A 16,154-nucleotide genomic window follows, 5' to 3' on the forward strand; every position below is an offset into this window, starting at 1 on the left:
AACTACAGTTTGTACAAAGGGGCACTATCTCTTATTAGATGAATAGGAGGATGGGAATTGTAAATAGTGTGTGGAAAGTGAATCAGCATTGGATGAAAGATGGGTTATACTGGTGTTCATTTAGCTTTCTTTGGGATATTTTTTTTCTATGTGATTTGGAAAAATTTATTTGTATTTCTCAGTGGGTTGTGTTACTTTTAATATTTATATTAACACTTTATGACATTTATTATCAGACCAGTAAAACTATTCTGATTCTGTTCTGATGCTTCATAAACATAATGTCTTTTTTGGGAAATGTCTAGTACAAGTTAGTGCTTTTCTTTTTTGTTTTGGGTGTCTATGTCGTTTACTCAATATGAAGTATTGGTTTGTGCAGTCAAACAGGGAAATGTCATGGTATTGTCATTTGTATAGTGATCAGCTCTCCCTGCTGTACCTAGACTAGCAAACAAATGGAAATGAGATTTTTAATGTTTGAAACTGATCTTGTTATCAGTAGAGAAACAGTTCTACTTTATGCTTGAAGGTCTGTTTTTAGTACTGAAACAAAAGCACCAGTGCACGTTTCCTTGTTGGTCGTATGGTAGTATTTTGGTGGCAGGTTTTTCAATCCAAGTTTAAGAGCCTGCTGTACTAAAGACTTGTGTCTTATGTGCTAAATAAAACTCTCCAGAACAAAGAACAAAAAGAAAACAAGAATCATGTGTCTTTGGATGCATTTCTCAGACTTGTCCATTTATCTTTTTAAAAATTATTTCAGTAGCTAATGTATTTTCCAGTGCAGTCATAAACCTGAACTTCTGCAGCTTGCTAACGGGTGTGAAATTGAGAATAGTGAGTTCATGACCTTCTCTGCTACCTTTCTCAGACTCTGTTAGAAAACAAACTTGCAGGTAGGCCTGAATTGGAGTCTGTATCTCCCTGGATAATATCTGCTGTAGTCTTCAGGCTGGAGGTTGAAATCTGCAGACTTGTATAATAACTTTGTTGTGTATTGGGGTATTTGGTTAGCATTTAAAAGTTTTGAACTCTTAGTTTTATCTCCCTGGAAAATCATCGATACTACATGACAGCCCATGTTTATTTCATTTGCAGCTGCTTTCTGTAAGCAATTGTAATCAGAAATGCTACAATGACAATTTTATTGCATCGCAAATGCTCCTGGAATGGAATCAAACAGGTGAACAGGAATTGCAGTGACAGGGAGAGCTGGTGGGTATAGAAAACTCAGGAGCAAATGAGGAGAAAAATACTGGAAAAGGTGAAGCTTACAAGATTGTGGAGATGTTGAGAATAGCTGCATAGTAGGCAGAGAGCATGCTGTGGTGTAATCTGTCTGGTTAGTTATGGATTCCTTGACCGTGGAGCTTATGGCAAATACATGATAAAGCTTAACTTTATGCTAAATGCAAGTTGAATGCTATTTATGTGCTGGCTCTCTGGTGGTAGACAGCTGTCTTCTGCATCCAGGTGATCTCAAACTGGTATTTGCTGTACTGTTTTCAGCCCTGTTAAATTCTCCTTCAGTGCTTGCTGATCTTAATTTCCTTACTGTTTTCCCATGAAATGAGATTTATATAACCGAAGTATCTATTTGTCAGTCTGCTCTGTAGACCTGTTCTAACAAATTGGATAAAAAGGTATGGCTTCAAAGGACTCGAGGGACAGATGTGAATGTATGTTGGGGTGAAACAGTATCTACCTGTGATTGAGAAGCTTCAATGCAAGTGTGTCTAGATGCAAGAGAAAGCACAAGTGAGTGATACTGTGAATAAACAAGGCAGCAGTGAGTGTTAGCCCTGTTTGGTACTTAGATCCAACTTGGATGAAAAATGTATTTGTTCTTCATTCCCTGCTCCATCCTTACCTTTCCAGCAGGCTGTATATGAGGCTTTTGTTTTCCCATTTAGCCCAAGAAGGCAATGTATTTGTAAAAAATTTCTTTTCTACTCTTCCCCCCCCCCCCCCCCCTTTCCATTTAATCTCTACTGTGCTGCTGTAATTCATTAATAGTGCGTTTACAACTGTGAGATAAAGTTCTGCTGAACAACCAAGGAGAAAGCTAGGGACAAATGTATGTTCCTGATGTATAAATATGACCTTAACTTTTTTTTCCTCCCCTGCAGAATGTTCACCAAAACCCAGTATTTGTACAGAATCTGTTCTTGGGGTGGTTGAACTGTAATCTATTGGATTAATCTGTTTGCCAGCAGGCACTGAAGTAGTATTTCTTTAATGACAACACAGCCATTGGACATTTTCTAGTGTGTTTTTGCTGGGTGGATTAGGGTTTAGTGAAATAAACCCCACTTATGCTGGACGAAACATAAGTTCTTTCAAGTCTGTGTTTGTAGGTAATGTCTTGTTCTGGTTCGTGTTGTTAAGTGTAAAATGTTATGTAGGTTTAAAGTGTTTCTTGCAAATGATTGACTATTTTTGAGGATTTTTTTCATACTGTTCCAATTTACAGTATCATCTCATGAGAATTATTCATTGTAGAGTTCAGATTTAGGGAAGGAAGTGAAAATTATTAAAAACATGATGAGTAATTTTTGCTCCTCTTTCCTTTCTGTTATCATTCATTATTCTTAAGTAGCCTGTGACACACAGTTTACAAAATATAAATTAGACTATCATCTGAAGTAAAACTGCAATGAGATGTAATTTTGAAGGTTAATGCAACTGAAATTTTGTACCTTTCAAAAATTTTCTACCAGTTTCTGCTTAGTTACTTTCAAGGAATTTTGTTAGTTTCTTGTGCAGTGTTTCCCTCAGGAGAGAGCTTATTGCCCCTGTAAGATAGCTTTTAACAGTTATAGTAACAAGGTAAAGTAAAAAAGATCAATATTTCATTTTAGAAGGGTGTTTTAGAAAATTGGTTTAGAACTGCATTTTGACCATACATTTAATGGTCTTTTTTATTCTCTGGTAATGTTAGGATGGCTGCCTACTTTTCAACCCATATTAAAACTGCTGTTGTTAAAGCCAGTAGCTCACTTGGTTTGCAGCTCTAATTTATGCAGCACTTCAACCAATTTGAAATTCCAAATGTGTAATTTGAGGACAAAAAAACCCATTGCATGTTATGATTTTCTTGTTTTGTGTTCTAGGTTGTGTTAAAGATCATTAAACATTACCAAGAAGAAGGACAGGGGAATGAAGTGGTCCAAGGAGTGCTGCTGGGTCTTGTGGTGGATGACAGACTTGAAATCACAAATTGCTTCCCTTTCCCACAGCATACAGAAGATGACGCTGACTTTGATGAAGGTAATGTTTACTGTTTTGCAAAACTTTAGGTAAAAAAGAAAATCCATATGTGCAAAAAAAGAAGAATTTTTTTCCCAGTGACCAGAAGCTTGAATGTGATCAGAGAGTGTTTTCATTTGACTTGAGCTATCAGTGGATTACTTGCAATGGCATCCTGAATATCCAACTGAATGCCTGTCTGTATAAGGAAAGTTGTAGGGATAAATACTGTATTACATGGACACAGTTTAGAGTAAGACTGTCTACACAGGAAGTTACATTAGTTTCCAGTCTGTAAGTCATGTAGACTTTAAAGCTTTTTATTAAAATGGCTCTGTGTATAGTGTATGTGTGCATAATATATGTGTGTACGTAGTCAGGCATATAGATTGCCTCTGTCTGGGTTTATTTGTATGTGTTAAGTGCTCATTGAAAGCCTGGTGAGCAGAGCTTTGTAGCCTTAAGAGGATCTGGTTAACTTGAAATCTGGGTGATCTTTTTGCTTCTCCAGGTGACCTAGTAGTAGCATCAGTGGTTTCTGTCTTGGTGTTTCCTTGCTGGTCCTAGTGATTTTTTGTTATTGCCACTGTAAATCACCATAATTGGCTTGACACAGAATGATATAAAATCTTTAAAATAAACTTGAAGGGCTCACAGTTCTAGTCTTGGTAACACATATGTGTGTGTATTTAATGGTATTAGTGGAAACACTTCTTTATTAGGGCTTAAAGAGAGACAGTTTAACTTCAAGAGTAACTAAAGAGGCAATGTACTCAAAGTAGTTGGGGTCGGAACCTTGATTCTATCTAATTTTGGTAGTTTGGCTTGAGCAAGATTACTTAATCTTTAAATATAAACTGCTTTTTCTTGCCTATAATGAGATTAGGTATTATTAAATTTATCTTATTACAAAAGAATCATGGACCCTGCCTTTAAAAGAGAGATCATTTCAAGAATCCTTTGCAACTTGGTAATATTTTTTAGTTGTTTATTGCTTCTGTTGTGGGATTATACACTTTGCTGTATGGAAAAAAAAAAAGAAAGTGCAAAACACGAGGGACTCTAAATTGTGTTACATTAATATGGTGCTTGAGTCAGAACTATATTTTATTAAAGCCTAAAAGATGCTTTAAAGATTCCTTGTCTTCTAGAGCTCTTCAAAGCACTGGAGTAATCTAAATTTTTAATTGGAGCCCGTGCTTCAGTTTTTCCTGTAGAAAATGGCTGAACTATTTCCATGTAGCTGATAGGCAAACAAGGAGTGAAATACATTTCTTAGTTTCAGAGATTAATTAATCTCACTATATGATGATTAGCATGCTGATGCTGTAAGCCTGTGATCTGGTATGCAAGATTAAACTGTTCCTGCTTGGGAGAAACTCCATTCCAAGAAAGTGGTTTTTGTTGCTGGTCTGTCTTTTTCCTGTTTTAGAAAGTAGGCAGTAATCCTGGCAATAATTAAGGTGCAAAAGGTGATGCTTGTGGAGCTTCCCTCACCTGGATGCCTTAGCTTGTCAACCTTCTGTTCCCATGCTGCAGGCACAGACAGAAGAGCAAACTCTAGCTGGAGTGGAAAGTGAACCTGTTGCAGTGACGCTGATCCATGCCTCTAGCAGTGCCAGCGAATTTGCAGCCAGGTCAGGGGAGCTTGCCTGTGCTGAATCCTATAAACCAACCTCAAAAGCCATTTTGTGTTGGTTTTCATCTTTCCTAGCCTCTATGATGTGGGTCACAGAGAGGTTCTCCCTGTATTCTTCTCAGTGAAATACATTTAAATAGACTGAACCATTCAGGACGCGCACAGAGCTCACGTTCATTATGTGTCCCCTTTCCTTAGGGCCTGTTCAGCCCTCTGACCTATGTGGTAGAGGCTAGGGAAGATGAAACCCCAAATGAAATGGCTCTTGACGTTGCCAGCTTGAGCGTTACCTACCTTTTTAGCCTCTATATAGGGTTGTCTTCTGTCTTGCCAACGTGAAAAACAAAGTTTTATGAATACTCTTTGTTTGTTTTCCCTGGAGCTATGTTTCCCTATGCAAACGCCCTGCCAGATTTTCAAAAGATTTTTTTCTTCTAGATACAGATATTCCAGCAGAGAAATCTTTTGTTGTATGCCAGAACTTTAAAATGCAGGATGCTGAAACCCAAACCAAACAAGACACCTCCCTTCCCCCAAGACTTCTATGTTACATCAGTATCGTGACTGGCTTTATATATTTGAACAATTCAGGCCCAGAGATGCAGAAGTATGAGGGTCTTGGCACTTCAGTGCCTCCATCACCCAGAATGATACTTTACAATGTTATTCTGACTAAAGAGAACAATGTTATGTCTTTTCTTCTTCCTTAATTTGTATTTTATTTTGTAAAAATGCCCCGCCCCCCCCTTCCCCCCAGATTCTGGAATAGGAACAAGCCTATTGAGATACCAAGTTTCTGGGCCTGCGGAAAGCATTTTTTTGTGGACTGTGGTCACACTTGATCTTATGTTAAGGCAGGGATTGTTGACCAGGCTGAGGGGCCACCCTACCCCAGCTGCCCTTCTTCTGAGGGGAGGAAACGAGGAGCAACCATGGTGTGATTATGTGTTGGGAAACTCCTAACCTGCTATGCTGAGAATTGAATGAGTACACCTGTATCATTTTGCAGAAGTTCTAGGAACAGGTCACCTGAAAAATACTCATTTGCCTTGTGGTCTTGAGGTGATCATTGTTAAGAGACTTGAGCTAATGTACAGGAGGGTGATATTTGAGCAAACAAACTGTTGGATAATTGGCAAGACACATTTAAGCTAATATTTTCCTTTTTGAAACTGAAAAAATTAATATAAAACATGTTTTTGAGGGTGCTGAGAAAATATCCTTTATTTGAACTTGAAATAGATATGCATGTCATTTAAGAATTGGTTTTATAAAGATTTATTTCTAACTTGTAGCAACAACCATTTCTTCAGATATGCTTAGACATGCTTTTGTTACGGTGCCATTTTGTCTCTTGCTGCTAATTCCTGAGATAATTTTAACTTTTGACTGTTTGCTACAACAGAATTCCTACAAAAATGAAATTTTTGATTTAAAAAACAACATACCCAAACTTGTTCTTTTAATGCAAGAACATTTTCCAGTGCCGTTTCAATTGGACTATTTCTAGAAAAATATAGAAAACATAAGAGGATATTTTGTTAGCTTCAAGTAATTCTTACTACAAATCTGGGAGGATTGTCTACCATTTATGAGTCCACAGGTGTTTTTCATCTTAGTTTCTCCTGCAGTGTTGTCTTCCTATGATTCTTTTTACAAAGTGTAATTTTTTGCTAAGATTTTCCTGTCAGGGAAGTCTTAAACACTTAGGTTGGCCTGCTGCAGCACAAGATCTTTGGAGGGGGTGGGAAGGTTCAGCTCAGCTCTCTGTTAGAAATCTGTAGCTGAAGTTTAGTTGATGATGTGTGAGCTAATGGAGGGAAAGTGCAGAACAGGGGTACGTTGTTGAGTCTTCAGCAAAAGAAGCTTCAATATGAATGTTTGATATTTTGGGGCTGCACTCTGGACTTCTGGTCAGGCGTTTACTTTTCAGGTAACTGTGTTTCCTTATTACTAGTGCACTTAAATCCTCATAGGTGTTGAAATTATTTCTCAAAACACAGATCTTTAAGAAGATTCTTCCTGTTGTCTACACATACAACCCCTATTCCTGTGGCCCCCATCCTCCACCTGATGGATTCAACTCATTTATGGAAAATCACATTTCTGCTGTAAGGATTTTTGGCTTAGGCACCTCTGTGAAATGATGCCATACCCCAGCTTGCCTTTGTGAGGGTAGTTTTTTGAGAATTACTTTCACTTTAGGGCACTTGCAAGCTTTTGTCTGAACATAGTTTTGCTTTCTTTCAGTTAAGGTTCAAAAAAAAGGTGTCATGCATGAGGTGTATTTTCTTGCTAAGAAATACATGTATTATTCTTGACTATAAATTTTATGTCTAAGTGACATGTTAGGTTCAATGCTTTGCACTTCATTGTTTTTATCTTCAGTGCTATTTATTGAGTAGCTATTCCCCCTGTTTAAAGGAAATTTATATTCCCTTCATGGAAAGCAACAGTTAAAAATGTAGTATACATCTTGTAATTCATTATAGCTCCTGTGAGACATTATTTTGAAATTTATATGCCTTTCATGGAAAGCAACAGTTAAAAATGTAGCATAAATCTTGTAATTCGGTATAGATCTTGTGAGACATTATTTTGATAAGGTATTTTGAAAGATTTTATTTCAACCTGATAGATTTTAGTACCTTACTTGCAAAGCTGAGATAATAAATTAAGTTCTGTGATAATTATGCCAATAGAAACTTCGAGGCAGTTATGTAATACATAACTGTATGTATACATGTATACATGAAAATAAGTTCTAGAAGGTTGTAGCTTTTTCTTCTTTTATAGCTATGCAGAGTTTCCATTAGATTCCTTCTGAAATGCTACAGATGAAAAGTGATGCTGCCTTCTCCTCTTGCCCTGCCCCTGATGATTTTTACTTTCTTACCTGATGATTAAAGATTCTAATACCTATATTTTTTTGTGCTGCAGGTTGTGTTTAGTTGTATCATCAGTCAGTAACAACTGGAAATAACATAGTACAGGATTTTCACAAAGACACAGTTTCCTTTAGTCTCAAATGAATGCAGCTGCATATGGAGAAATGTAGCTCCTATATAGTACTTTTTCAGGGTTCTAATTGGCCAGGGCTAGCAGCAATTCTTACTGCTGAGCCTTACCTCCAGTGTTGCATGTACAGCCACCTGTGATATGTGTTCCATGCAGAAGCAGAGTGCTTCAGGTAGCTGAAAAGAACATGCTGACAAAAGTTAATTTAAGATAAAGCAATGAACTAAATGTGTGCTTTTGAACTTTTGCCTGCTGCAGTGAGAATGCTGTATGTGTTGCTGTGTTGAGGCCCCTCCTGTTTTATTGGAGAACTTGTTCTTGAGGTTGCATTTCTTGAAGTAAAGCTTGTGGTCTGCTACACTGGTTTGACGTTACAGGGGCTTCAAGACCAAAATCACAGGATTTCGCTTTCCAGCATACTGGGTCTCAGTGCATAGGTATGGTGGTGTTTAGTGGACCATTTTGGCTTTTCAAAAAGCATCTTTATAAAGAAAGGCTACTGTCGTTTTTCTTCTTTTACCAAGTTAATAGTGTAGCACCACAAACAGCCTCGTTGAGTACAACTGGAGAGGTAGTATGAACCCCCGAGGTGCCTGAAACCCCTGTATGGTCAAACCATAATCTCCCAGACAGTATGTAGATAGCTATAAGGACCAAATGGACTCTGTGAAGGTTGATTTCTTGTGCTGGTATTGCTGTAGAAGTCCTCATATCATTAAATCACAACCCCCTAGGTGTGTTGATTGGCCTTTCTGTGAAGGCATCTGTCAAGGCTAAGTTTTGTCAGTTTCTCCTGTGAAAGCAACTTCCAGTTATAATACTAGCAGATTTAAAATGGGAATAACTCAAAGGTTTATCATTGTAGTCATATCTTTTATTTCTTTTATGTTGTTGCAGGACAGAACTTGAGCATGCTGTAACTGTTCTGAATAGGCAGATGCAGTTTTAGATGACAGATTCTTTTCCTTTTTTTTTTTTTTGGTTTAGGTGTATTCTCCTTAGGTAGAAGGTGGCAAAAATAGAGAAGGTCATCTGTGTTGTCTTCTATTGTAAGAGAATGAAGTGCTTATGAAATGCACAAATCTAGTTACATGAAATTTTAGGTTTCATTTCACTAAGGACAGGAACAGATGACCCAAAAGCTCCTAAATCACAGCCCTGGTTCTGGCTCCAGTTGTAGTCCATTTATCTGAATTCCTCAACCGTGTTTTTCATAAGTTCCAATAGTAATTTAGGAAGAAAGCTATACTATGTAAATGTTGACTTTTCAATTACTAAGTGCTGGCAAAAGTCCATCAGGTTTGTGCATGCATTTATGAAGTTTCACTGTGTGCTCTGTGTAAAAAAGCATATTGAATTTTAAGTTGGATTTTTTTCATTATCATTTGGGTGTAAAGAACTCATGAACTAGTCTGTTGGCTTGGCAAGGATTAATTTATATAAGCAATTCAGATGGTTATGACAAAGGGTGGATGGTCAGTTGTTAAATACTCCAAATGGTCTAATCTAGTCTTCCGTATTTCAGTTTTTTTGGTGGGTTGCCAAAGCTGATACTGGAATATACTGGTTGACAGAGAGATAGGGTATTAGGTGTGCTTAATTGCAATGTGATAAGATGTATCACCTAATCAAGGTACTTTAATAAATCTTCTAATCACAACTGAGTTATTTTGTACTTTACCTGTCACTAGTGCGAGTTCTTGATTTGTTTCCTAAAAGGAGACTAATATTGACACAGCTTGCGTAATTGTAATGGTTCAGTGGAGTAGCAGGCATGCAGCATGTTAAATGCTTTGCATAAGTTTTCGTACTTTGCAGACTTATCTCTTCTGAAGGTGGTTGTCTTTATTGGGCAAAGAAGAAGAAATTCAGATATTATGGCTACTTTTTCAGTGCATAGCCTAAAATGCCGTGTAGGTGCGGATATGTGGACTTACCTGTATCAGATACAGCAGTTTACCGCAGAGTATGTTCTTGTAATAAAAAGTCCTAAGAAAAAGTGCTTTTAATTACCTTAAATACTCTTCCCCTTTCTCTGCTGTATGTGCGTGTATCTTCATCTCCATTTTAAAGCGCTCTCCGATCAGACTAGGGGCGGGCAGCAGCGTGAGAGCCGGCGGTCCCGGCGCAGCCCCCGTTAGAGGGCACTCGTGCCCAGCACACCGCCTCCAGGCTGGGCTGCTCTGAGCCAGGGAACCTGGGGCGCGCAGACAAAAGAGGGATAAAAATTATTTTCATCTGATAAGGTTCATACGGTCTTTTATACAAAAAGTGTTAAAAAGTGCATGGAATTAAATACAGCCTCTACTGACTCAAATGTCTCTGCGTTTCTTAAATCAGCCTAAATGTGCTGCATGTTCTAAGGAAGTACATAGATTGGTAGCATTTGATTCAGAGACTTTTGTGTGTGTATATGTATTCTAAGAGCAGAACAGGAGCTTTCTAGTTTTGCAGGTTCTCTTCTTCGCTTCCCAGTTCTACCACACGTAACTAAGAAAGAAGAGATAGCACTTGTGGTGGAACTTCCTAGGTTGTTTAAGTGGGTTTATACTACTGGACTGTGCAGACTTAAATGCATATAAACGATTGCTTCTCTGATAGTATTGCACAAAATGCCTGAAATGCTTTGTTTATTGCATTTCTGGATTTTCAAGTTGGTTTTTACTGTAGAGTCAATGCTTTAAAGTGGTAGGTAAACCCTTTTGTTCAATGTCTAATTTTGAATCAAAGGAGAGAAAACATTTTGCTCTTTAGAGCACCAGGCGTATTAAAGTTTTATTTAAATCCATTTCCATTAAAATTTTGTTGCAAAAAAGTTACTGTCATTTGCTTTTAAAAGGAGGGAAGTTATGCTATATTTTATCTCTCTCTCTTTTAAAAAAAACACTTTTATTTTAAGAAAACCTATTTCATGGCATTTTCCCTTGAATACTTTTAAACATAAAAACCTTATGGCTGTTAGATTCTGATAAATCCAGTCATAGTTTGTTTGATTTTTTTTTTTTAATGTAATCCACTATTGCAATTGATATTGTTGTCATATCGAATAAACTCTCACACTTTACTAAAAATTATGCTTAAGAATAATCGTTTAGTAATCCTGAAAATGAAGTTAGAGAAGCATCTATTTTAAGTGATACTTTGCTGTATGTAACTCTTAGCAGCGTTAGAATGAGCTGGAAGATTGTATCCAGCTCAGTTTTGCATTTAACCATTTCACTATATGCAAGTTTTGAACTTGAAACCAGGAGATTTTTACTTCATAGTTTGTGTTCTATCTTAGCTGTATTTTTTATTAATAATCATTGTATGATCATTTGGTTTGCTATATGGATATTTCATATAGTTTTGTAACTTGCAGAAACTCATTAACTTTTATGTAATCAGTAATATGAAAGCCCAATTTATTTTACCTGCAATTTGGGTAAAATATTACAAGTGAACTTCTGAATTTGATCTTTCTTGCTAAATGTCAGAGCTATGTCAGCTCGACGGCATAAAAGTGCACAGAAGATGATAACCAATTAAATAATAGAAATATATTCAGATGTTTAATATCTGTTCTTTGATTTCAGGCATTAGTCTGAATTTTATGCCTATATTGTAGTTCTGTGATAGTGATTTGGAAACATTAAACTTTACACTCGCTGTTTATTAGGGGATAGAAAATTTACAGGTTATTTACTCCGAGTAATCAAAAGTTCTTAAAATAATTTTTGATTAATTACAAAGAATCTGAAGGTTATTTGATTTTTACAAATCCATTTAGTGTAGTATTTGTTCATTTTTGGGAGTAGGAAAGGGCTCTGAAATAAGGAGATATTTTATATTCCCTCACACTTTAGATTGCACAGATGCAGATGACCTCATGTTTGTATTTTATAATTGATTTGTGAAATATTATGGTAAACAGTATCTAATGTGCTAGTTGCTATTAAAAGCAGAGACTCCTAAGTAATTCTTTTAGCTGTTCTGCTACAGATTAGTGTATGAAACGGTATTGCTGTGAACATATGGCAAAGATGAAACTTGCTGGCTCCCCCCCCCCCCCCCAAAGATACGCTCTATCTTTTACTAAACATTTGAATTTTGCTGTACCAAAATTCAGGAAAAAAAAGTGTGGATATAACCATTTGTATTTTAAGGAAACAGAGTTTTTCAGACAATTGCTAGAATATATAATAGACATCCTGGTAGATCCTGTGTTCATCTTGCCCAGCTGAGGTAGGTGCTGCCTTGGGTGCCTAAAAGTCAGAAAAGCAGTAGCTTTAGGGTACCTCTGTGTTTGGAGCAAGTAAAGTTTCATCCAGAAGGAAATCTAGACCATGTAAAGATGATGATGATGTAAATTCTGCTAAACACTTTCTACTTCTTCATCTTTTATTATGGTTCTTCAGTCTTGGACAACGTGCTACAGGAGTGGACCTTTCCGTTGGACTGCCTGGATCACACTCTGTGCTTTTTTGCATGTCTTGTTTTGGTCTGTAGCATGTCCTTTCTTAAGAGACCAATTGCTTGTGGTCCCTGTGTTCCCCTGTAGCTTTGGCCAGATATTTTGACTATGCTCATTTGTTCCTTTGGTAACACTTCTCCCAGTGTGACTGGACCAAGAGAAAAGAGTGTTCTTTTAACACCTTCTTATTACCTCTTTCCATTCCCCCTCCTTTCCTTTTTTGCTAATGCAAGTATTTAGCCATTTCCTTCCCTGAAGAATGCTGCAATAAACTTGAGGGAGCTAAAGAAAAGCTCAGCAAAATGAACAAATCCCACGTGCTAATATTTCTTTTTTGGGAGCCAAAATGAAGGAAATGCCAATAGTTCTATTGAAGAGCCGTTCAAATCAATACATCTGTGTGAAAAATAATAAAAACTGATTAAAATAAGTAGTAGTAGTAAATTAAGAAGAATATTTTTGGTTCTTGTTTCTCACTGCATAATGTCTTACGGATTTCTCAACTCCATAATTGGAAAAACTATGTAGCATTATTCTCTTCTAGAAGAAAATGATACATGCTGAAAGATTAGAACACGTTAAACCCAAGTAATCCTTTTTTTTTTGTTTGTTTGTTTATTTTATTGATGGAAAGACAGAGACACGTTACTGGCCCAAAGTTCAGTACTGAATATTGAATTGCATACTTCAGTAACAGACTTGAAATCCATTTTGCTAACAGGAAACCTGCTGCAGCAGTGGAGTTGAAGGAATAAGAAATTGATTCACAAAGATTACTAAACAAAAGATTTTCTAGACAAACACTCGTCTTTGGTAGAAAAGAGAAAAAGTCCTTGGTAGAGGTGAAGTTTAGATCTATATTTTAGCATTATTTATTTGTGATTAATATATATTGTTAAATGCAGTGGTGCCATCAAAAATATATGTAGAAACTGAGAAAGCACAAACAGAGCAAATCTTGCATGTCACTGTAGTCTGGTAAGCCAGTGTATAGAAGCTTAATAACAGTAATATTTAAGAAAATAAAAACTTTAAAGCTTTGCTGAAGATGAGCAGGGTATGCATAGCTGCACATGTGATAGTGTATAGTAGCTTAAATTTATATAATTCTTTATCAGCTGTATCTACAAAATGTATTTATTGCAGATAAAGTTGTTCTCACCCATCTAACTTCAAGACTGTGTTTTGGTTTGTGGTGTGTTGGTTGAGAAGTTGCTGTAGTACGCAGCTTGTCTTTTGTTTTACTGTTTGCTGAATACACAGTTTGATTTCTTTTATTGGATTACATGCTTCAGTTCAGTGTAAATTCATGCAGTAGAAAAATACACATTAAAATAGATTGTTTACTCTTCAGTAAAATACTCATACGATTTTGTACATTTAGTGTGATAAATCCTCGATGCACATATTTATAGCCAACACGCAGCATTGTGGAGTTTTAGTCAATAATAGAAATGGAAAGATTTCTTAAAACTTTTTTAGAAGGCATGTTCTTTGTGTGATATATTTAGGTCATAAGGGACATCTGCTAAGGATAATTTTTTAACACTTGCTAACAATCCTAATATAATATGGCCTATTCATCAGTCATATTGTTCCTGACTTGGCTAGTGTAGATTTTAGTGATTCCCGATGTGCATCTCCTAATTGCTAGTTTCTTGCTGTTCTATCTTATTGTTTTGTAGGACAATGCATAAGCGGGCACAGAATAATCAAAATGGTTTCCCTGGCCATATTAGGCACCTAACAGAGATATATTTGCTGTGCAATGTGTGCATGGTTTTGCAAGTGGAAGTCTCATTGAAATAAAATAAATCTTAGTGGGGAAGTAATTCAAAATTTGAAGATGCTATTCAATACGTGTCTGTGTGAAAATATATATTGATATATGTGCATATACATATATATTTATATATGAAAAACTAATCTGTATGATGTATCTTGGAACTTTTATAGCATGCATTTATGCAGCAGAGAAATTAGAGGGTTGAGTTAGGGAGGCACTACAGTGAACATCAGGATTTTAGAGTTCTCGATAAAGTGCTAAATTGTGCTAGTTTTGTGCCTTTGGTTGGGAAAGAAAAGCTGGTTCAGAGATATTTGCAGTGTAACTGAGATCTAATCTTTCACATTCCCATGAACTCGGAATTTCACTCAGCTGTAAGGCGCTTGACTCCTAAAGAGGTGCACGGAATGTTCCTTGAACTAGCACATGTGAGGCAGGTAGTGAGATGGGCAATGCAAAGCTTCATTATTTGAGAGGAGAGAGGTTATGGTGGGTGTTAGGTTTTGATTTTGATAGTAGTGAAACAGGAAAACTGACCAGCTGAAGTCTGGCAAAATACTGAAAGGGGTGTTAGTGATTTGACTCCCACGTGTATATGGAAATAGACAACCCCCTCCCTGCCCCAGCATGTTCTTTTTTGTTTTTCCTTTTTAGCAGTTTGTATTGCTCCATACCGCGTTCTTGCTTACGTATAGAGTAATAGCTGTTTAATGTTTTAGGATAATCGTTCTAATCATTGAGTGTTTTATCTTAGTCCAGTTTGTGCAACTCTGAACTGTTTGTGATAGTGAAAGAAAAAAAAAAAGAGAAGTTGTAGCTTTTGCAGAAGGTTGGGGGAAGCTTTTTTATAGCTTACTCCAGGTGTTAAATCTTGTTCAAATCTAAGTCTTATCCCTCTGACCAATTTTGGGAAGAAACTTTTATTTGCTAGATTTGCTTGTCTCATTTTTACTCGGTTGTCTTAGCCAAGCACAATAGATGATCTTTAAAGTCCTGTGTAACTGCAAAACGTGAAATAGATTCTAACACACACCCCCCACCCCCACCATTTTTTAAGTTGATTTTTAGATCTGCCCTAACAAAGTAGGTTTAGGGAAACCGGTTTGGGCTATTAAAGCAATACCAGTGATCAGGAATAAATCAGCTTATAGCTGCGAAGTCTGTTGTTGAGTACAGTTGAAAGACCATAGTCTGCACAAATGTTGATTTCATTCAGAGTTTAAATCTGTAGCAGTATAGCTTAATTGAAGTATTTTATTGGACCTGGTAGTTGTTCTCTACATTAAATAATGGAAAATATGATTCATCTATGCACTGTTGATTAAAAGTTTGGCAAAATTTTTATGTAAACTGCTTTACTTAAAGTGTACTTTATGAAATGTACAGTTTAAACATAGAGCTGCTGATTTTCTGTGGCTGCAGCCTGGGAGAAAGGAATGAGGGAAGACCGTTTGAGAAGGAAACTGAAGACGCTGTTGTAAGGATGCAGTTTGGACACTGGGTGCCACTCCTGGTACACACTGAGGCTCAAAAGCTGTTTTCACACAGTGGAACAACAAGTATTCTTAAAAATGGAGGTCTTTGTTTCTGGGGAAATTCTGAAGATCTTCATCCCCTGAGCCTAATGGTTCTTCTAGTTGAAAAACATATTCCTGAGTCCTACAAAAAGTAACTACAGATACAAGGGCAGGTTGGTTTTTTTTGGTTTTTTTTTTTTTTTTTAGATTATTTTACTTCTATTGAGGATGATTTTCTAGACTTGATGTGTTGCTCTCTAGTTACATAGCTCCCATCGTTTGCAAGAAAGACAAGGTTGCAGCACCAGGTATTCAGGAACTAGACCAAACATGGCAATTCTCCTCTGGAATAGGAAGAAGTAATTTCAAAACAAAAAAAAGGAGTGAAAGGTCTCCCTGGAAATACATCTTTTTTTTTTCTTTTCTTTTTCTATCATGTGCTTGTTGCTTCTTAGAATGGTACAGTGTCAAAATCATTGTGTGGTGTGTTAC

General features: G+C 36.7%; 1 protein-coding gene across 1 annotated transcript in view; it reads left to right on the forward strand.

The window, feature by feature from the left end:
* The window catches only part of EIF3H (eukaryotic translation initiation factor 3 subunit H), an 88,904-nt gene that overhangs the window by 19,909 nt on the left and 52,841 nt on the right, over window positions 1-16,154 (forward strand). Inside the window, exon 2 of the mRNA XM_056331344.1 lies at window positions 3,114-3,270. Within this exon, the coding sequence (XP_056187319.1) occupies window positions 3,114-3,270 (157 nt within the window). The remainder of the gene's footprint in view (window positions 1-3,113; window positions 3,271-16,154) is intronic.

The sequence above is a fragment of the Falco biarmicus genome, chromosome 3 (assembly GCF_023638135.1).
Source record: "Falco biarmicus isolate bFalBia1 chromosome 3, bFalBia1.pri, whole genome shotgun sequence".
Lineage (NCBI taxonomy): Eukaryota > Metazoa > Chordata > Aves > Falconiformes > Falconidae > Falco > Falco biarmicus.